Source organism: Oncorhynchus kisutch, linkage group LG19 (genome assembly GCF_002021735.2).
Source record: "Oncorhynchus kisutch isolate 150728-3 linkage group LG19, Okis_V2, whole genome shotgun sequence".
In the NCBI taxonomy this organism is placed as follows: Eukaryota; Metazoa; Chordata; class Actinopteri; order Salmoniformes; family Salmonidae; genus Oncorhynchus; species Oncorhynchus kisutch.
Window position 1 is genome coordinate 31,343,165 of NC_034192.2, and position 22,103 is coordinate 31,365,267.

Sequence of the window (22,103 nt, forward strand, 5' to 3'; positions counted from 1 at the left end):
GTCTCCTTCCTCCCTCTTCAGTTGTGCTCTCGTATCTCTCTAGCTCGTTCCACTCTTCTTAATCTCTTTCCTTCCATCTTTCTCTCCCACACACTTCAGACAGTATCATCTGCATCTTTCTCCTCGCTCTCATCCCAACCCTTCCACATCCCTCTTTTTTTCTCTCTCATCCACCTCTCCCATTCAATCCCCTTTCCCTCCCTCCCTCCTGTTCCTTCTCTCACCCACACTGTGGTGTAGACTTTGTATTGCAGGGTGTGAGAGTGCTTATTAACCAAGACATCCTGTGACGACGCCCTCAGTTGACTATCTAGTAGTGTATGTGTGTCTTCATCTGCGGACACCATATATGCAGAAGCCTCTCTTCTTGTCCATGGGGATGAGCGGACGGATGAACTCTAATGCCTTTCACACTGACTGTCTCGTGGCATTAACGTAATAATTAGTGCAGTGGTGTGTGTGTGTGTGTTTGCTGAATCTTTGTCGGTCAGTTTCTGCCTGTTTTTTAATGGGTGTGTTGCTTTTGCACTCTCTTAAGAATGTGTGGAGATGCCACTCTCTGTGTGTCCGTTTTGGACATAGTGAGCCATTCAAAAGGCTGGTGATTACATACATTGGCAGTAGGGCTGCCTCAAATTTGACAGTGATTTATTGGCGTGTGAAGGGTGAACCTACGGCATGCATAGTTGTATGTTTGGAGGTATGCCAATTTGCCACCCTGAAGTCGATAAAGTTGCTTTAGTCAAATGGGATTTAAAAATGAGTATCCTATTTCCAATGGCTGTGAGTGTATGAGGTAAGGCTGTGGTAATACATTTGTGTGTGTAATATGTCTATGTTAGGGATCCATATATAGTGCGTTCAGAAAGTATTCACGCCCTTGACTTTTGCTCACATTTCTTTTTGTTACAAAGTTGGATTACAATGGACTTGTTAATTTTCTGTCAACGATCTACACAAAATACTCTGTCGTGTCAAAGTGGAAGAAACACTCCATCATCCTGGGTAAGTCTAAGGTCCCGATCCTGACTTAGGAATGTATGCCCTTCCTATACATGCCTTTCCTACACACTTCTCAGTATTTGGCGATTCAGACTTGCCTTATTGAGTTGCCAACAGATATTCTCACTGAGTTTTCATTCAATGGGCTTTAAAAGTACATTTGTCCTCAGCCATCTGTTTAAATAAGGTGTACTTTTAATTAGAATTTGGTCGACAGACTCATTAGAACACATTGAGAGAACAGGGTCAGAATATAGGCTGCCAAGAAAGAAAGCCATCTATGCATATTCGTCTCTGTTTCAGCACCAACTGGTAGATACATTCATGTAGATTATTCAGTCACGTTAGGGTTAGGAAAGTACAAAAATGAACCTTTGCACACAAAATATAACGGCGACTAAAAAGTACAGTGGTTTGATTCACCCTGAAAGTTGCCATATTCAAGATCAATCCACCAAATATCGGGAGGTGGGGAAAAGGCGCACGATAGGGGTTGAACAACAGTCCTATAAATCTACCCTGATCCTCGCTGATCATACGACTACGATCCAGTCGTTATGAACTGTGCTCCAGGTTTAACCTGCTACGCGTGGTCTGAGTTCCATAATGATTCAAATAGGCTACATGTCAAACGATTGTACAACGTTAGCCTAATGTGATCCACTAATGCCAGCGACCCTCAGGAACAACTACAAGGATGTGACAGAGGGAAGAGAGGTAAACAGAATGGAATGATGCAAAAAATACATGCGCGTGGGTATTACTAACGGTGGCTCCCGATAGTGGCTAATATTTAACATGTTACAAACGGTCAAATAAAATGGAGAAAAGCCCGGGCACATAGTCAAAACAAAGTGCATAGATCAACTCATCAGCCCTACTGATGTCTGTAGCATTAGTCTCCACATTTCATCCGTGCAAATTACGAGGGCACACAATTCAAATTCAGAATAACGACAAAACGGTTTATTTCCAATTTGACCATGGAAAAGGGGCAATAGATGTCATGTTGATATGACTTTCAGTTTGCTTCCGTATGGCTAGTTTCACATGAATCCCCAGGGATCATAAGGAAAAAAATATTTTAAAACAATTACTATTTGCAATCCCCTTCTACAAACAGATTACTCATTTACCCAGCTCTTATCAATAGCACTTACCAATTTATAAATACAATTATAAATGTATAAATGTGCACGGGAAATTCTGTTATTTCCATTAGGAAAAGGAAAGTAGATGCTTTTTCCACTTGGATCCGGCAGGTTCGCTTGACCAATCTCATGGTTTCCTCACGTGTAAAGGTGGTGGAATTATGAGGGAATGAAGTCAAGGTCAGAATACGGTGTAGCTGTAGACAAACCTCCGCCACGCCTTCATTTATTCCATCTCCACCCAAAACGAATAGTGGGTGAATAGCATGCTCTTCCAATGCTACGTTCCCTTTAGACACTCTTAATTTCGGGTCGGAATTGGGGCCTAAGAGTTTTGCACACCTGGATTGAACAATATTTGCCCATTATTCTTTCAAAAAGTCTTCCAAGCTCTGTCAAATTGGTTGTTGATCATTTCTAAGAACATAATTCCACTTTGACATAACGGGGTATTGTGTGTGGATCAGTGACACAACATCTCAATGTAATCCATTTCAAATTCAGGCTGTAACACGACAAAATGTAGAAAATGGGTGCGAATTCATTCTGAAGGCACTGTACCTGCTCAGTGTTGTGATGTCAGAGTAGTGGTTATGCTTCTTAGCGAGTGCTCCTCGCTGTTAAACGGCCAATGAGAAGCAGCTGTAGCCCTTGCCTGATTCAGATTATGCAAACGAGCGTCTCGTACAGAAGGATTACCGGGATCAGTTTGAATAGGACGACAGAGGAGAAGAATAGGGATGCATACACTTATTTACATCACACGCTTATCCAGCGAGATTTACAGAAGCAATTAGGATTAAGTGCCTAGCTCAAGGGCACATTGACAAAAATAAAATCACCTAGTCAGTTTGGGGATTCAAACCAGAAACCTTTTGGTTAATGGCCCAACTTTCTTAACTGCTAGGCTACCTGCCGCCCATTCCATTGTAAGGAAACCCTGACAAGACATGTTCAAAGTGCTGAACAGGTTCTGGAATAATACCATTATAGACCAATATGAAAGGAGGAAGTGGACAATGACAGTCAGGGATCTAATCTTGCAAGAGAGTCTGCCTCCCTCTACTGGTAAATTTTAATTACTGCAAGTTGTTTTTACTTTATTAATTTGTATTTTAGATTTTTATTAAACCTTTATTTAACTAGGCAAGTCAGTTAAGAACAAATTATTATTTACAATGATGGCCTATACATACAGTGGAATGTATTTTCTAGGTAAAAATAAAAGCTCTTGGCGTCACTGGTTGGTTTACATGGGGGACAATAACTTGTGCCTATTGTAATTGTGTATCATTTAAAGGATATAACGTAAATTTAGCAAAGTTACCTTCAAGCAAGTTAAGCACAGCTCTGTGATGTACTGTACACACACACACACAGCTGGCAGGTTGAAGGTGAGTGTATCATTGTTCTGGTAGGTTCAGTGGTTCATCTCTCGCCCTGGAGGTGGTGTCCATCCTGAGAGTGAAGGACATTCTATTACTAAACAGAGAGAAAGGGGGAGGGAATGAGTGTGAGAGCGGGAAACTGGGGATAGGGGGAGTGAGGGTCACAGGCATGGTGCGAAGTTAAGAGGGAGAGAAAGAGATGGGCGAGGGGGATAAGGAGGGAAGAGGTGGAGAGAGAGCGAGGCAGGTAGAATGATAGTGGTTGCAGTCAGTGAGAGGAGACAGAAGTAGAGCGAGGGGAAGGGGATAGAGGGTGGGATACGTCCTGTAGAAAGTTTACATACGTACCGCCAGAGCAGGGGAAGATAGGAGAACAGGAAGAAAGGGAAAAACCAGCGGTAGACCTGATAGATGTAGAGATAAAGGAGAGATGGATAATGAGGGAGAACATGAGGCGAGCAGTCTCCATATCATAGCTATTATGCTTCTGATCTGCGGGGCGGTTAAACTACTGCACCTTGTGGGGGTCATCCACGTTGAGGGTGAGTAGTTACCACTGGCACCACTACTATGCTGAATATCAACCCGGATAGTATGTGTCTCTTGACCGCGTTAGCCTGCTGAGCAAATAGAGTTAAAAGGTTGTAAATGTGTACTGTGCAAAACTTCCTTATTAATGGAAGATAGCTATGACTATTGCTGTATTGTTAGGCGCTAATAGTTGGACAATGGAGTAATTGTGTGTGTGTGTGTGTGTGTGTGTGTGTGTGTGTGTGTGTGTGTGTGTGTATGAAAGACAGAGAAAGAGAGAACACTTTTTTGGTTACTACATGATTCCATATGTGTTATAGTAGCTGTGTCCACACTTTTGACTGGTACTGTACATAAATGCCTTATATCATATGGTGCTGTACTTACTATAAAGTCAGACACCTTTGGTCATTAATAACATACACATAAATGTCTTATATCATATGACGCTTTGCTTACTGAAAGGTCAGACACCTTTGGTCATTAATAACACACATAAAGGCTTAATGGTGTAAACACAAATGTATCAACACTTACTTCCTGCTGGAGTTACTGCATGTTGGTTCCAACCTTAAAGAAAGTTAGCATGTTTGTTAGGAAATGCCTTTGTCCCACCATCTGGATAAGACCATTGCTGTGCTGCGCCAGAAACTCTAAATGGGAAGAAGGGGAAACTCCATTAAATTCCTATTATTATATTTCTCTTTAATTTACAAATGTCATAACGTGACTATGAGACATGGCTGTGTCTAAGGTGAATTGCATTTAGCTGAGCCTGCTAGCAAGCTACATTTAGGTGAAGTCACCGAAATTATTAAAAATAACAATTGAGGTAGCTACTGTATGTAATCTAACTCAACAGTTAACTACAACAAAATAATTTATATTATAATTCATAAAGCTTAATTAACTTTTTTTACTGTCGGGTGGCAGCACAAGTTGGCATTTAATGTTCAAACTCGTCACTTGTTCAGCGTCTCGTCAGCAACACTAAAAAAAGTACTTCCGGGTCACGGAATTTACGAAATGTTCTAAATAAAAGTATCCCACGTAATACTATAAAATATTCGATAACCATTCATGATATTTGAACAATTATTGTTGAAACATTAAAATGATTCATATTTGTTCATATTTAAGTGACATTTGCATTACATTTGGGTTTTAAATAAATAAATGCCGCCAATGCGAATAGCTGTATATGGAATACATATTGGCTTACAGCAATAACTATCCTGGGTGCCGCAGTAAAAGTATGTTAGGGAATGCTCAGTAGGATCTCTAGGATGTATACTGTATATTGTGTACTTTCGTGGGGCTCTGAATAATACGTTGTGTTCCTGGCCTTTTACACGAAGCACAGCCACAATGCTAATATTTTACCATGAACACTGCAGCAGAAGCGAACTCCTTCCTCCGCTACTCTTTCCTTCACGTGAAGCTCCAGTAAGTAAAGTATGCCCATTCCGGTGTCATCCGAATCATATCACATGTGCGCATAACGCACTACAGAAAACCCGCTAATCGAACAATGCAGGGCATGCTCACTGAATTAAAGGACAATTACACTCAATTACAAATCTACGTTTCATTGATTTCCTCCATAACTCAAAAGTCACCCCCTGATGTGGTTTAAGCATTGTTGTGAAGACAGAAAATCAAAAGTTTTCGTTTTTCTATATAAAAAAACGTGGGAAATCCGAAACCTGGGAAAACAAAACTAAGAAAACAGAATTTAGGCAAAAAAATGTAATGGATGCCCTAACAATGATGTTTGATGCGAAAGACTGCACTTTAGAGTGTGTGTCATCTTGCTGCACAGCATTTTGGTGGAAGTTGAGGTCAGGTCCAATATTGACTATGCACCGAAGAGGGAAAGAGGTTGAGCCATCCTAAAAATGTCTTAGTGAAATATAATATAACATTTTGCAGACACTTTTATCCAAAGTGACCTACAGCCATGAATACATTTTGACTTATGGGTGGTCCCGAGAATTGAACCCAATATCCTGGCGTTGCAATGCTCTACCAAGATACATGACAGGGTTAGAAATGCTTTGTGAAGCCTCTATTGAATATGATTTATAAGGCTTTTATTAAGTGGCGCTTATGTCACCCTTTATAAAGCACAGGTTTATGTCACATTTGACATAGTGTGTTATGCCACATTTGACATTGGGAATCATGTCCCACAGTTATGCCACATTTATGAACCCTTTATAAAGAATGACATATGGTTATAGATGATTTGTCACACATTTAAGTAGTGTTTATGAAGGCTTTTTGAAGCCGTTATAAGCCGTACATAATTTAAAGCAGGCCCAAAAAAGGAATACTGCACATGAATAAATGTTTTAGGTTAACAAAAGTAGTATAGTTAGTATAAATTATCAAAGTTACGATAGATTGCCATAGATTTGCTGTTAATTACCCAAATTACTGCAGATTCCAGTAGCTTTGGTAAAATACCAGTAGCTTTGGTAAAATACCAGTAGCTTTGCAACCCTAGCTCTGTGTGAGGCTGGTTTTGTGTGTCAGTGCACGTGTGACAGTACGGTACCATTGAACAGTGCATCTGTCAGAGCGCCTGTAACGTAAGTGTCACTTGGCTTCCCAGGTGAGTTGGGTCTGAATTACCTCACCTCGGGCTGGAGTCAGCACTCTCCACCCCCTCACTAATGAGACACTGACAGAGACAGCTCTGCCACCAGGATGAAACCAAATGGCCTGGAGGAGTGTGTGTGCGCCTGTGCCCGTGTGCCCGTCTGTCCGTCCTCTGGTCCCCTCCCCTCTGGCAGAGGCAGTAATGAATTGTTAATGATCAGGTCACTGAGGTCACTCTCTCTACCCTCCTGTCTCTCTTTTTCTCTCTGCTCCATCTCTCCCACTGTCCTATTGTGCCCTCTCTTACCTGAACCACTCAATACTTCCCCTTTCTCTCTCTCTCTCTCTCTCTCTCTCTTTCTCTCTCTCTCTCTCTCTCTCTCTCTCTCTCTCTCTCTCTCTCTCTCTCCCTTCCTATTTCTATTTTCCATGGCTGATGAAAATGCAACCTTTTGCAAAAATCTCATATCTACGGTATGTATGTCTCTCTCTCCAGATAAAATTGATGATGATTTTGAGATGAGCATTGTGTGTCATCGGCCAGAAGGGCTGGATAAACTGGAGGCTCAGAGCAACTTCAGCAAGAGAGAGCTACAAGTCCTTTACCGTGGCTTCAAAAACGTATGTAGTCAGTCTATACTTATCATTCCATTTCTCCATCACTCTGTGTCCGTCACCGATGTCTCTCTGTGGCTCATCTCTCTCTCTCTCTCTCTCTCTTTTTGTCTCTCTGTCTTTCTTTCTCTGTTTCTATTTCCACCGTAGGAGTGCCCTAGTGGGGTGGTGAACGAGGACACCTTCAAACAGATATACGCCCAGTTCTTTCCCCATGGAGGTAAGAAATTAGTTTGTGTATGTGTCTCCATAACTTGTAAAGTTGTTGTTGTGTAGTGGGTGTGTTGTGTAAGCCCCTAAAGAGTGACATTAATCTCTCTTCTCTCCAATGCTCTTCAGATGCCAGTTCCTACGCACACTACCTGTTCGACGCCTTTGACTCAGCACACAGCGGATCCATCAAGTTTGAGGTTAACATCCCTCTACCGTGTCTCAAATCCCCCCCCCCCCCCCCTCCTCTCACGATCCTCTGATCTGTTAACCTTCGTGCATTCCATGCTGGATCACTCTTCCTCTTGTTCTCCTTGTTACCGTGTCTCGTTCTCTCCCTCCTCCAGGACTTTGTCATGGCTCTGTCCATCTTACTGAGGGGATCAGTGAGGGAGAAGTTGATGTGGACTTTCAACCTGTATGACATAAACAGAGATGGCTACATCAACAAGGAGGTGTGTGTGTGTGTGTGTGTGTGTGTGTGTGTGTGTGTGTGTCTGTGTGTGAGGTGCACATGCAAGTGGGTACAGCATACAGTTTATGGTTTATGACTGGCTTTCTTGATGTCTACAGTATTCTCTCTGGTATGCAATCTGGTTTCCACTCAGGTTATTAATGTGTCACTGCAACCTTGAAGGTCCTCAGTGATGTCACCATTGTTCTTGATTCTAAGCAATGTTGTGCTGCTATTTTTATTGACTTGACCAAAGCTTTTGATACGGTAGACCATTCCATTCTTGTGGGCTGGCTAAGGAGTATTGGTGTCTCTGAGGGATCTTTGGCCTGGTTCGCTAACTACCTTTCTCAAAGAGTGCGGTGTACAAAGTCAGAAAATCTGCTGTCTCAGCCATTGCTTGTCACCAAGGGAGTACATAGCTCAGGCAGTAAGAAGCTCTCTCATCCATTTGTATGTAGATGATACAGTCTTATATTCAGCTGGAGGTAGTCACCTCATACAAGTACTCATACAAGTACTTGGGAGTATGGCTAGACAGCACACTGTCCTTCTCTCAGCACATATCAAAGCTGCAGGCTAAAGTTAAATCTAGACATGGTTTCCGCTATAGTAATCGCTCCTCTTTCACCCCAGCTGGCAAACTAACCCCGATTCAGATGACCATCCTACCCATGCTAGATTATGGAGACATAATTTATAGATCGGCAGGTAAGGGTACTCTCGAGCGGCTAGATGTTCTTTACCATTCGGCCATCAGATTTGCCACCAATGCTCCTTATAGGACACATCACTGCATTCTATGCTCCTCTGTAAACTGGTCATCTCTGTATACCCCTCGCAAGACCCACTGGTTGATGCTTATTTATAAAACCCTCTTCGGCCTCACTTCACTAATCTGAGATATCTACTGCAGCGCTCATCCTCCACAAAAACACCCGTTCTGCCAGTCACATTCTGTTAAAGGTCCCCAAAGCACACACATCCCTGGGTCGCTCATATTTTCAGTTTGCTGCAGCTAGCAACTGGAACGAGCTGCAACAAACACTCAAACTGGACAGTTTTATCTCAATCTCTTCATTCAAAGACTCAATCATGGACACTATTACTGACAGTTGAGACTGCTTTGCGTTGTCTCTACCTTCTTGCCCTTGGTGCTGTTATCTGTGTCCAATAATGTTTGTACTATGTTTTGTGCTGCTACCATGTTGTGTTGCTACCATGTTGTTGTCATGTTGTTTTGCTACCATGCTGTGTTGTCATGTGTTGCTGCCTTGCTATGTTGTTGTCTTAGGTCTCACATCATGTAATGTTGTGTTGTCTCTCTTGTCATGATGTGTGTTTTGTCCTATATTTAAATATTTTTTAAATTTATTTTAAATCCCAGCCCCGTTCCCGCAGAAGGCCTTTTGACCTTCATTGTAAATAAGAATTTGTTCTTAGCTGACTTGCCTAGTTAAATAAAGGTTAAATAAAATAAATACATGTGTAGTACATTTCTAAATAGTTGTGTGTTTTGTTTCACATTAAACATCCACTGACAGACAAACTATGCTTTTGTGTGTATTACAGGAGATGACAGACATCGTCAGAGCGATATATGACATGATGGGGAAGTACACCTACCCTGCCCTGAAGACAGACACTCCCAAACAACATGTGGATGCTTTCTTCCAGAAGATGGACAAGAACAGAGATGGAGTAGTCACTCTGGATGAGTTCATTCTGTCCTGCCAGGAGGTAAACTGGAGTTCTCTGGACTTCTATGATTATCACTGGCTCTATGCACACACTCACACACACACTGCAATGGACACTCCAACACACACACACACACACACACACACACACACACACACACACACACACACACACACACACACACACACACTACATATGCACACACACACACACACTACATATGCTCACACACACACACACACACACACACACACACACACACACACACACACACACACACACACACACACACACACACACACACACACACACACACACACACTGCTGCTACTATTATCTATCCTGATTGCCTAGTCACTTTTACCAAATAAATTTCGATTTGATCATTAAACATCCCTCCCACTTAATCCTGTATAATACTATTGTAGTTTGAGGGTTTTAGATGGTGGGTTGATCACTCTCTATGTAGACGAACCCTGGATGGAGACTGACTACTCTTATGCAAATGTGATGATCAACTGACCATTTTCACGGCCATTAGGCCAGCACTCTTCAACTCAACTATTTCCTGTACTCTTCTAACCATCAACAAACATCTGACCAATCAGAATAGAGTAAGATAGTCGATAATCAATTATCATTACAATTCCAAACACTTTTGTGTAGTTAGTTATTTTAGAACTACACAACAGTGACTTAGAAAATAATATAACTTCTATAATAATCCTACACTATCATTTCTCCCTGCTGTTGGTATTTACTCTTTACCAGAGACCGCAGAGAAAGCGAGACACCCCATTCCCTAATTTTTTAAGCTTGGGCGGGGCGGGTGGAGAGAGCAGGGAGGGGACAGTAAGTAGACCAGAGCCATTGGTCTCACACCACTGCCATGATGCAGTTTCTCTGGATCCCTGCAAGGTTGGATCCCCTCCCCCCAGAAAAAAATATGTTTAACGCATCAGCCGGACAGGAACTCACAAACTATAGACTACCGATCACTGTCCATGGTGCTGAAATCGCTACATGTCTGTGCGGCTGCCTGTTGAATCGATGACATGCTTTCTCTGGTGCCAGGGCATATGAGCCTATAGCTGTGCTTTAGCTAATGGATAAATGTTTATTGGTTGGCCTATTTGGTTGTAATTTTCTCATGTTAAGCCTAACATTTCATTAAAGCTGTACATGGTGTCGAAATGCTGCCATTTACAGTAGACTGCTGGCTGGTGGCAATAATGTAATTGCTTGTTCAGTAATTAAAGTTGGACATTTTAACATTGCAGATTGTAAAATAAATGTTTGATGCGACAGCTACCAATTGATTAAAAAAAAATCAATTGTCCTGTATAGCCTGCTGGAACCTGCATGACATGAGCCATCCTCGGGCTCTCTCCCAGCTTGGACAGAAAGTTGTTATGCTTGAAGCCAGTCTTTTAATTCCAAATAATACAGTCAGTCCACCTTCAAAACACTACCTTACTAGGGACGCTTTCATTATGCAGTGTACTGTCTATAGCTATATACCGCATTTAATTGCTATTTACATACACTTTTTAAAATCAAAATTACACATCAAACAGCCTTACAATTAAGAAAAAAGTTCTTGGCTTGAGGATAAATTCAGCCATTGTTTGTTGTTGAGCTCAGTGGGTTCTGTCTGGCTAATAGCCTACACAAATGGGCTGCGGTATTCAAGGTCAATTAAATTGAATTAAATTCAATGAAATTAAAGCCAATTTGAGAGACTCCCCTGGTCCGCTGAAGTCCTCCTTGCTTTCTCTCTCTCTGTGTCTTTCTTTTTCTCTTTGTTTCTCTTAGAATAAAGTCTATTTGTGTCTGTGCTTGTCTCTCTTTTTCACGTAGAGGCCTATAGTAGCTACAGCATGTGACTGCGTTGCCTTGCATTTTTGTGAGCAAATGTATTCACCACGGCCTGTAGGTCCAGGTTGCAGGCCCGGACATTGAGACATTGTGTGCAGCGCCATGAACATACAATGCACAATGTAAACGTATTCTTGAATAATGCACGCCAAGATATACCAGTGATAAGGGACGGTTGCGAAACTGCTGGATTTGAAGCACCACTCCCCTTCAACCCAGTTTTCCTGATGTTGTTATGATTTTCAAGCAGTTTTTTTTTACCATCCCTGTAATTGTTGCTTCTGCGGAGAGATTATTTTGTAAAATAAAACTCATAAAGAACTACCAAAGAGGCATTAGGCTCTCGGTCTGATATGCTCTTTTGAAGACCTGAGTAAACGCCACTCATTGCACTATTTTTCAAGACCTAGGGCACTTTTTCAGTCACATACCCGAAGCCCAAGAAACAAACATTTAGCTTCCGAGTACATATGTCTGTTAAAACAAGGTTTATGAATGAATTTTTGGAAGGTTACTGTCAAAATGATTTATTCAATGAAAATGTGGACATTGATGTCAGGTGCATGGGCCCCCCACAGCTCATCATTTGTAGTTTTTTATGATTGCCACATTAACAGCTAATTAGTGTTTGATTTGGGGGGGATAAATACAGGCAAATGTGTTGATAGAAGTTACCGTGTCCTAGAGAAATGTACACGGTTATCACAACTTCACACCCGGGTGAGCCTACACGAAACACAGCCCTTATTTTAAGTGTTTCTAAAATCGCGTATGGGAAAAATGAATGGTGGAAATATTATTGGAACCATTTCCTTGTTTGACCGCTAGGCTTTTGGGGTATTATGACTCATAATGTGGTACTCTATTTTAAACTGCCTGAGTAAGACATTTTCATTTATAACCTTTTCTCAGTCTTCGTTGCCACCTAGTGGTACTTATGTGATACAGTCAGAGTACTACACTGAGAGTACTACACAGAGTACTACACTGTACAGTATGTGCAGTAGGGTAAAGATACTTTAAATTACTAGTTGTTTTTTGTGTTATCTGTACTTTACTTAACTATTTATATTTTTGACTACTTTTACTTTTACTTCACTACATTCCTTAAGAAAATATTGTACTTTTTCCTCAATATATTTTCCTTGACACACGAAAGTACTCGTTACATTTTGAATGCTTAGCAGGACAGACAAATAGTCAAATTCAAGGACTTATCAACCGAACATCCCTGGTCATCCCTACTGCCTCTGATCTGGTGGACTCACTAAACACACATGCTTCATTTGTAAATTATGTCTGAATGTTGAAGTGTGCCCGTGGCTTTCCATAAATTAAAAAAGAAGAAAATGATGCCATCAGGTTTGTTTAATATAAGGAATTTGAAATGATTTATACTTTTACTTTTGATACTTAAGTATATTTTAAAATAAATATTTTTAGACATTTACTCATGTAGGATTTTACTGGGTGACTTTTACTTTTACTTGAGTCATTTTCTATGAAGATATTTTTTAATTTGACTCAAGTAGGAGAGTTGGGTACTTGTTCCACCACTGTGTATGTGCAAGTTCAGAGGTGTTACTGTTTTTTTCCTCATGATCAGCTTTCTCCTTTTTTTTCATACTTTCTTCCCCAGGATGAAAACATCATGAGGTCCCTGCAGCTTTTCGAAAACGTCATATAAATGAAACAGACAAAAGAGACACAGTGGGAAAATGAAAGAGAGATAGGAAAGACCTTTGAACTGTGAGAAGAAAGAGCAGCCCACCATTTAATGGCAAAAAGGGACACACACAAACTTTGCTGTCAGCATGGTTATGAGAGGTACTCAACACTGGCCGCCCAGCAACAGCTATATGCATCTGCCGTGTGGCACAGTGTCTCACCATCACGTTACAATGGCAGTGACCAATCAACGGGCTGGGTTATGACCCCTCCCACTGACCTCTGACCCCTTGTACCTGTTTTTGATCTTCCTGTGACCCTGTAATCTTTCACCCTTGGTCCGAACTCTCTCAGTCTTGTTCTGTTGATGTTGTCGTCGTTGTTATGGTTACTGTTCTCCCAGAGAGTGTATATAACACCTGTTAATTGACATACTGACATTATAGAAACATACACACACATATTAAGACATACACACATACCTACACTGTGTCAGGCCGGGATTCAATCCGAAGTGCACTATAGAGCGATCTCTTTGAACGTCGGGGAAGTTGCCCTTAAAAGTTGCACTGTCGACAGTCAGCTCTATAACACTGCTTGGATTGAATCCTGGCCTCAATTTCACCACAAATACAGTTTACAGACACAAATTGAGGACATTTCCTGTACATTTTCATTTGTAGAATTCATGTGATCTCTACTTGACCGCAACATATTAAGAAATATACATTTAAAACAAGTCAGTCCTAACCCCACTAAATGCAGCACTCCTATTGTATGTGTGTTCGTGTTAGTCAATGTTTTTTGTGTTGTGGTGCCTTGTGTCATTGTGTTTTTGGCTTCTATCTTTCTGTCTGCACTGAGCTCCGTTCATCTGCCTCTTTGTCTGTCAATCTGGCCAGATGATATTCCCACCCACAGAGCCTGGATTGAATGTTCTGTGGCCTATGGCAATTTTGAAGTAGTGCTGAGCGAATAACCGAAATGTTGGTTTATTTTCAGTTTGTAAATAACTAATTGACGGACATTGGTTCCATTATTTGAATTCCATTTAGTTGTGCACCATTTGTGCCATTTCTCTAGAGAGATTTCTCTCTGGGACATGTTGTCCAGCTCATCAGAGTTAAGTGCCGAAAACGTGGTAATGAACTACATTGACCAGAATCCATTGCCTACAGCTAGCTGCCTCCTGTTCTCATTGGTTCTTTGCCGGGCAAGCCTGTGTGGCCCGACAGACAGACACAGAGAGATAGGAGAGGGCTAGAATCCGGTTGCTTATGTATCTCTACCCGACAATGCATCTAATTGATTGATAGTTGTTATTTAGCAGTGTTAAAAGTGTACCTTATCTACTTTATAGAACTACTTCAAATGTGATTTCATCAGACAGCTAACCAGCTATGTAAGCCTGCTATCCGGAAGGATGACTCTGGGAGAACATAGATGGATGGCTGGCTGGCAGCTACAGCCTAAGCAGAGATGAGATGATGACTTGTAATAAAATACTAAGTCATCAAATGAAATAAAAAAATATATACACAACAACTGATATATTTTATTAAAGTTATGTGAACAAGGGATGGTTTGTTAATAAGTGATATGCAGTAATTGCATATCTTAGTGTCACCATACTAAAAACAAATATGTAATATACATAACCAAAATATTTAATTTACTGTAAGTAAAGTCATGTGAATAAATGATGGTTTAGAGCCTAATAACTGATAGTAATAGGCTGTCACTCACTACCATCAATTATTTTATTCATTGTTGTTACAGCATTGAACATTGAACATTGAACAATGCATTTATTGTAAAAAAGAAAAAAAATAAGAAAACCGCGATTATTTTTCAAAAACCAAAACTGAACCGACCTCAAAAAGCGCTATTCGCTCAGCACTATTTTGAAGTGTATTCTTATGCTTGTTTTGTGCCAATATGGGTGTGTGCATGGTATCCTGTGGGACATTACAACTGTGCAGTAACAACTCTCAAGGGGAGGGAGAGGGAGAGGGAGAGGGACCTTGTCACTGAGAATACAGGAATGAAAGCCATGACATGGGTGGTGATGACAATAGCCTAATCAATGTGAAGACTTACTGACAACAAAACACAGAATCCCTTATTTCACAGTCCCCTATTACCTTACCTTCACCTATACTTTTATACAATATCAAGATTCATGATCAGCAAAGCACAGAGAGGTGAGACTAACAGACTGAGAATGACAGACAGAAAGGGGGAAAAAAAACACATCAGTGTATATTGAAATGTTGTACAAAATGATATTTAACAATAAACTTTTCAAAGAAAGTAGTGACCTTTTTGAAGTGTCTTCTTTAGCAAGGGGGAGCAATTAAAGCTTTCCATTCATGTCTCTATGTCACACAAAAACATAAACAAAATGATCTCAAGTGAAGAGTTTATATCGTTATTTACATATGTATACATCCTAAGTACAAATTATGAAACATTTACATCCTATTAGGAAATGTGTCACAAATGAAACTTTAGAGAATGTTTAGTTTCATTACCAACATGACATGCATCCTTCTGCCCCCCTGTCCAATTCCTCCCTCTATATATTCCTCTACCTTACACACACTCCTCCTCCTATCCTTCCCTGTCAATTTTAGTCTACAACCTCAGTCTTTAGCCATAGAGTCACAGTGTGGAATGTGACATAAGGCCAGATAGGGGTAAAAACACTTGCGGAAACTGGTAACGGTGCTTGTGTAATATTGACAGTGCAGTCATTCATTCAGGTTGAGGGTGTGGTCCTATCAGACGCCTAGTCTCTACACGATCTCAAAGGGGCATCACACTGTCCATACCCTCCATTTTGGCACCAACAAATCATCTAGGATCAGATCAGATCACCCCAATTGGACGGATGAACAAATGTGTGACCCTGGAACAGCGGTTGGGGGAGACTTCCTCCTACTCCCTCTCCTCGGCCCAGGGCTGCATGTTCTGCAGGGCGTACAGGGAGGAGTTATGTGAGCACAGTGGGTCGGAGCCTGCTGATTCGCCGAGGGACTTGTGGAGGGCGTCGGCCTGCAGTTGCAGGATCAGCCGATTGGCCTGTTGACGCTCAGCCTCCCTTTCCTCTGCTGTCTGTCTCCTGAGAGAGCAAAAAGAGAGAGAGAGATTAATTGCATAAAATTGAATTATGAACAAAGAATACTTATTGGTTGACATTCAGCGATGGTCAAACTTAGGTAGCCTATAGTGGACATTTATAAACCCCCTCAACTTTCCATATGCATCTACAGCTTATTTTGTCTTATAACACAAGTGTAAAAAATTGGCTTCACAGTGCATAGATCATAGCGACTCTCCTGAACAAGCCCATAATAAGCACACTAGGCAACTGGAACCAGCTGGTAGATCCCAAATGTTTCTTCCCAAAAGACGATGGGAATATCCTGTAGGCCTACCACCAGCAGAACCAGGAATAGAAATCAGTGCCAGGAAAAAACATGATGGTAAGAACATCCTACGTTTGTTTGCCTTTAGTTTAAAATCCTCTGCAATTACACATTCACACCACCCAAAAAGGATTAGTCCCCCATTAAGGCCTAGCTAAAACGAACGTCCTCCCCAGACTAATTGCACATGAGCGGAAGTGACTGGTGAATGAGACTTGAAAACATGTCAAACGAAGAGGTAAACCATAGATTTAGATATACATCACATCCTATTTATGGTGACTGTGAGAGCATGGACAGCGCCATTGAGGCCATGTCTATTTTTAAGTAGACACTTTTCATCTTCTACTACTTCTATGACTTGGCAAAGAAACTGAAATGGTGCATATTGTCAACTGTAGTGTGCTGTTTGAAAAGGTATAAAGTCAAGTTTGACGATTTAGTGCCACCTGCAGTTGTGGAATGTTTGCTCACTAGTGTAATTCATTGGCTGATCCCTCCCGATGACCCGGATGGAATCAATCATGTGATCATTCCTGAACCCATCGGAAGTCCCACCCAGTTGACTACTTCAAAACGGGGAAAGTCATCAATGGCCTGCCCATGCTAAAACGGGCTTTTGGGCACTAGAGCCCTGTATCCATCTCCATGGGCGCAAACTTCACTGGTGACGGGGGACATTGCATTTTTGGTCCCCCCAATTTTATGTGTGATACAAAACAAGGCAACGGTGTGTTTTAGGACCATGCGGATGCCTCCGAGCGGTCGGGTAGGCTGTTTGGAGTGTTTATCCAACTGAATTAAAAAATATATAATAATTATAATTATGCCCCCCCCCCCACTTCTGAAACCAAAGTTGCGCCTCTGTCCCTCTATATGAGGTCAACTCAAGGTTTGAGTAAACAGTTAAGCTCATGGATCAACTGACCTCCATTTTGTCCGTCGGTTCTGGAACCAGGTCTTGACTTGCGCGTCCGTCATCTTTAGGCTCTTGGCAAGGGTGGCCCGCTCGGCGCTCGCGAGGTACTTCTGCCGGTGGAAGCGCTTCTCCAACTCACAAATCTGCACACGGGAGAACGATGTCCGAGGCTTTTTCCGTTTGGGCGGCGTGCGGTTCTGGTATGGATGACCTATTCGCCTGGTCACCGTAAATGGCACGAGAGCTGATGGAGAGAGCAGAAAGACAGACAGACTGGAGGTTGAGTTTACGCAGTGGAAAAGTGAGGTGAGCCTCCAACTTTGTTGTACAGTTGATAAGGTTTGGTAGTAGGCCTACATAATCCTCACCCGAAAACAAAGGTTCGGCTATAAATGTTTTGAATATTTATTCTATAGGTTAATTTGGCGTCTGTATAAAATCGAGCAGTTCTGTTTTATCCGGTTATTTTCTGTGGATAAAGATATCATTGCTGTCTGGCTATTGAAGTTAGGCTTGCCTCCTCTAGCGTGAACAAACAATCACATGAAATAGCCTAGTAAATACAGGGAGTGAATAATTTTGGCTTCAGTTCTGGGTACCGAATTGGAACATAACAAATCTAAATAAATCAATAGTATTATGGCCTAACATTCAAACTATGTGAGACCACTCTTGGCGAGAATGTTTTCGAGTTTTTCATATATCTTTGTCTAAACTGTTGGGTGTGAATTATGGCGGAAAAAAAATCGTTGTGGAAAATAATGACTCCCAACATAATTGCTACAATGTTATTGTTTATTATGTTTTCCTATTTCACGTGGTATGTTAATAGCTTTTTAATTTGTAGCATATAATTGATTGAAATTGCATTGTAAGAATCCACCAAAATAGCATGTTTATATTTGATTTTATCTCTCTGTAAATGCCTCCATTTTCATTGACTTCCAATTCGGGCTTAGGGTCTTCTAGCACCAAATGATTTGTTTGAGATTTTTCTCACTCATTTCGTTTTGAAAGGCCAATTTGATAGACCAATTCAATATTTGTGTGAATTTCGTTGCTATAGTATAGGCTAAGTATTGTAATATTCACATTGGCTAAATGATTAAGAGAAATAATGAAACAGGCTACAATTTCAGTAATATTGCGTGGGCCGAGTCTACTAAATGACTACATTAATAAAAAATGTCAATCTACATGTTTCTTTTGTATGCATAAAAGGTTGAAGATTGAATTAATGTGTCTTGTTATTTTATTGATCACATCATCTTTATTATTTAAATGTTTATTGCTGTATCTTTCTCGTTGTTTATTAGTCTTTTCACGTTTTCTAAGCTTATTGCGCGCTTATTGTAAGCTAAGCTGTTTTGAACACATTGGAAGTCAAATTGCCATTACGAGAAACATAGATAACCGAAATCACTGCGCATGAATTATTTTTTATTTTTTTCAATAACATTATTTGATGCTAAGGGTTCTATCGGAAAGTTACCTGATAACCTTTCCTTGGCGAACCTATTCCCGACCCACGGGTAACACAGGCCTCCATACCCGGGTACAGCGCTCATCAAGTGCGGCGGCCCGGAGGTAGTCAACGGTCTGTGAGCAGGCACCCGGATCACTCCTCTGCTACCCAGGCTACAGTTCACTCCGTACAAACCAGGGTCCTCTAACTGTGGTACCATGCCGGAGAGGGAGATGGACAGCGCAGTGTAGGAGGCAGCGCTCCCTCCAGTTGGGCTTCCCAAACGGTAACCGTCTCCACTGCTTGTATCCGAACCGTATCTGCTGCTGGTCCGTCCGGTCTCTGAGTCAGCACCGCTACTGAGTATCTGGTCGATACCGAAGCTGATGGGTTCGTGCTGGGCCGCTTTGGGAGGAGGACTTGGGGCGCTGGGTGCGCGCTCCATCCTCACCTTTCAATAGACTGTGGGATGGCTGGACTGGATGGAAATTAAATTACGAGGTTAAACGGCCTGTTTGTGCCAAAGAGAAGATGCCGTTGGCTCCAATGTCATCTTCCTTTCAAAATCCGACCGTCTGCAACTTCGGAAAGGCCTCCTTCAGATCATCCTCGGGAGCGCCAGTGGAAGTTTGATGTGCGTTTGGAGACGTCTATGACGCTCTACTCCCTGCGTCAAAACATCTTGGTCTTGCTGTTTCCCCCCAAAAGCCCCATTCCCGTGCTTCTATTGGTTGATGCTGTCAACGCCTTGACTGTTCATTGGTTGTCATTTTAATGACTGATTGAAGCATGGTGGGTATCACTTGGCACCATACTCCTTCCTAGCTCTCAGAGTTGGTCAATTTAGTGCCATATCAGAGCATCGATTTCTAAACCTTTTAATTTGACCTGTTTGGACAATCCTTCACTTGACATTGTGGGTTTACAGGTTTTCAAAGGGTGATCCGAGTCCATGTTTTCTCATTTCTATTTTGTAACCATTGTCCCGGTCTCCATGGAAATGCAGTATGCTGTAATATAATATTTCCATTGAACTGAAATAATAGACAAGTGTTGCAACACTTAGGCCTACCTATATTTATATTTCCTATTGCCTTTCCTATGTGTATAATATTCCGTTTTTATCGTTGATTATCTCAATAGCTCTTTGTATCTTTATTGTGTATGCCTTTTTATTCTCTCTCTGTGGTATATCTGTGATCGGCAAAACAGTTCATAACGCTTCGTGTGTTGTGGGCTGTGCGTCTCTCTCCGGACCAGTATGGAGTAGTGGAGATTAATGCAGGCAGTTCAGTCGTATTATAGATTTTTTTTCTATGAGAAACACGAGAGGGCCTTTATTAACACAAGAGTTTCTCTCTATTCGTCATGGATTGAAGTGGTCCTTGGTTAGGGCCATTGGTTTAAGGTATAGAATAAGCGAGGCATCACCTCTCAGTTATGATTACGAGCATCTGTTCACAGCTACAGTTTACTCCTCCTCTGTAAGTAAACCAGTGGGTTATGTCATACACACGCCAGGATTAATAATCATAATAGGAATAATGCTCTAAGTCCTTAGAAGGCCTAAACTATACCACCGCTGTGCCACATCAAATGTTAATAAAAAGGGAATTGTGTGACGAGGCCACGGGCTAGTGCAGATGAAGTGGAGGGTCGGCATGGTCGCTTGAACCTGCTGCCCATCAGACGCAATGAAAAGACGGACACAATGAACTGTTTCTCGGACCCTGGCTAGAGCCTTGCTGAAATGGGTTCCTGTCCTCATCTCTAGTGCTGATATAGGCCTAGTCTTTCACCTATTTAACATTTTGCACCTAACTTATTTACAATAGACAAGGTTTTCAACACAGGTTTCACTTTTTTTATTTGATTATTAATTAGCTTATAATTGAACCCTATATTTTGGGTTGCAATACGTTTACATTTTGACACGCATAGATAACTGTAACTATAATGAATAAGACTGTTTTCATGATTCATTTCAACTCGATCAAATTTGTTCCACGAATAAATGTTATCTTGTTGTTTGTTTCTTGAACAATGCACATTAGGCTATTCTGTTCCATCGCAACATTAAACGTTTTTTTTCTTCTTATCAAACATGCGTTAAGGATTTCAGATTCATCCTGTGGAAATGTCTCTATGAATAATAATGATTTCGTAGGAATTCTTTTGAAGTAGTTTACAATATATATGTTATCTGTAAACGAATAAACGAGGTATTAAAAAACTCAAACTTGAGGTGGTTATTTAGCAGTACGGACTGGCAGAATTGGCTAGTTTCCCCCGCCATATGTGACCCCGCTGGTGGCCATATTTCCATGGGGAAGAATTGGACTCTAGTAACTCTCATTTGACCGTACACATTTAGGCTACTGTCTATATAGTTATCAGGCTATGTCATATTAAAATCCTAACACTTTTCCTTGTGTATGTTGTTCATAGGTTTATAAAATTATATGTTTGATATATATTTATTTTTTAGATTGCATGCATTCGATTTAGATCTATATGACAATCTGTACGCATATACCATTGCTTTTTTCTATATATTTTTCGTATTTTTTGCTACACTGTGGATTCTGGAACGCGGCGGAAACCGTGCCATAGGCTAGGCACCACTGGAAATGGAATGAGCGGACTGGGACCGGGAAGCGTTGGTCCAGGGGTCGTGGGTGTAAATGAGTTTGTGTAATCCTCAGATTTTGTCACATTAGCCCCGATGTACCCCGGAAAACCACCCATGATGTCACTAATTGCGGGAAAAGCTTTTGGTATTTTATTAGGATCCCAATTAGCTGTTGCAAAAGCAGCAGCTTCTCTTCCTGGGGTCCACACAAAACATGAAACATAATACAGAATGACATAATACAGAACATCAATAGACAAGAACAGCTCAAGGACAGAACTACATACAAGCAACTACATATAAGCATCATAGGCCCACTGTATGGATTCTATAATCACAATTAGGTTTATAAAATAACAATAGCCGTAGTAAATCATAAAAATACTAGAAATAAATAAATACGCAAATGGATACAAAACATATGAACTTTATAAAAAAAAGAGTGTGCTTGATT

The 22,103-nt window shown here is 41.1% G+C and overlaps 2 protein-coding genes and 1 long non-coding RNA gene across 10 annotated transcripts in view; 1 reads left to right on the top strand and 2 right to left on the bottom strand.

Annotated features, from left to right (window-relative positions):
* LOC109864670 (Kv channel-interacting protein 1-like) overlaps positions 1 to 15,518 on the top strand; it is a 30,821-nt gene extending 15,303 nt beyond the window's left edge. Inside the window, exons 2-7 of one of the 2 annotated variants that reach the window (XM_020452537.2) lie at positions 7,173 to 7,297; positions 7,442 to 7,511; positions 7,631 to 7,701; positions 7,849 to 7,956; positions 9,528 to 9,695; positions 13,174 to 15,518. In XM_020452537.2, the coding sequence (XP_020308126.1) occupies positions 7,173 to 7,297; positions 7,442 to 7,511; positions 7,631 to 7,701; positions 7,849 to 7,956; positions 9,528 to 9,695; positions 13,174 to 13,221 (590 nt within the window). In that variant the 3' untranslated portion in view covers positions 13,222 to 15,518. The remainder of the gene's footprint in view (positions 1 to 7,172; positions 7,298 to 7,441; positions 7,512 to 7,630; positions 7,702 to 7,848; positions 7,957 to 9,527; positions 9,696 to 13,173) is intronic. The other variant, XM_031797710.1, reaches the window with a different exon arrangement.
* Positions 63 to 5,120, bottom strand: LOC109864671 (uncharacterized). Of its 7 annotated transcripts, none has more exons than XR_004204226.1 (5): positions 4,993 to 5,120; positions 4,610 to 4,725; positions 4,059 to 4,161; positions 3,890 to 3,945; positions 63 to 3,611 (listed from the first exon to the last, which is right to left on the bottom strand). It is a non-coding gene; the product is annotated as an uncharacterized LOC109864671 (long non-coding RNA). The 7 variants fall into 7 exon arrangements; XR_002251473.2 differs by having other exon boundaries at positions 4,984 to 5,073; XR_002251472.2 differs by having other exon boundaries at positions 63 to 3,635; positions 4,984 to 5,073.
* LOC109865059 (T-cell leukemia homeobox protein 3) lies at positions 14,738 to 19,696 on the bottom strand. Its single transcript, XM_020453178.2, has 3 exons — positions 19,045 to 19,696; positions 17,562 to 17,796; positions 14,738 to 16,326 (listed from the first exon to the last, which is right to left on the bottom strand). Exons 1-3 carry the CDS (start codon positions 19,460 to 19,462, stop codon positions 16,143 to 16,145), a joined length of 837 nt encoding a protein of 278 aa, XP_020308767.1. The 5' UTR covers positions 19,463 to 19,696; the 3' UTR covers positions 14,738 to 16,142.
* Positions 19,697 to 22,103: the final 2,407 nt, after the last annotated feature.

Coding starts and splice junctions, on each gene's coding strand:
- LOC109865059 (XM_020453178.2), bottom strand. CDS start 19,462: ATGGAGCGCGCACCCAGCGCCCCAAGTCCTCCTCCCAAAGCGGCCCAG. Junction 17,797..19,044: donor CGCCAAGGAAAGGTTATCAG/GTAACTTTCCGA, acceptor TCTCTCCATCAG/CTCTCGTGCCATTTACGGTG. Junction 16,327..17,561: donor AACCGACGGACAAAATGGAG/GTCAGTTGATCC, acceptor TTGCTCTCTCAG/GAGACAGACAGCAGAGGAAA.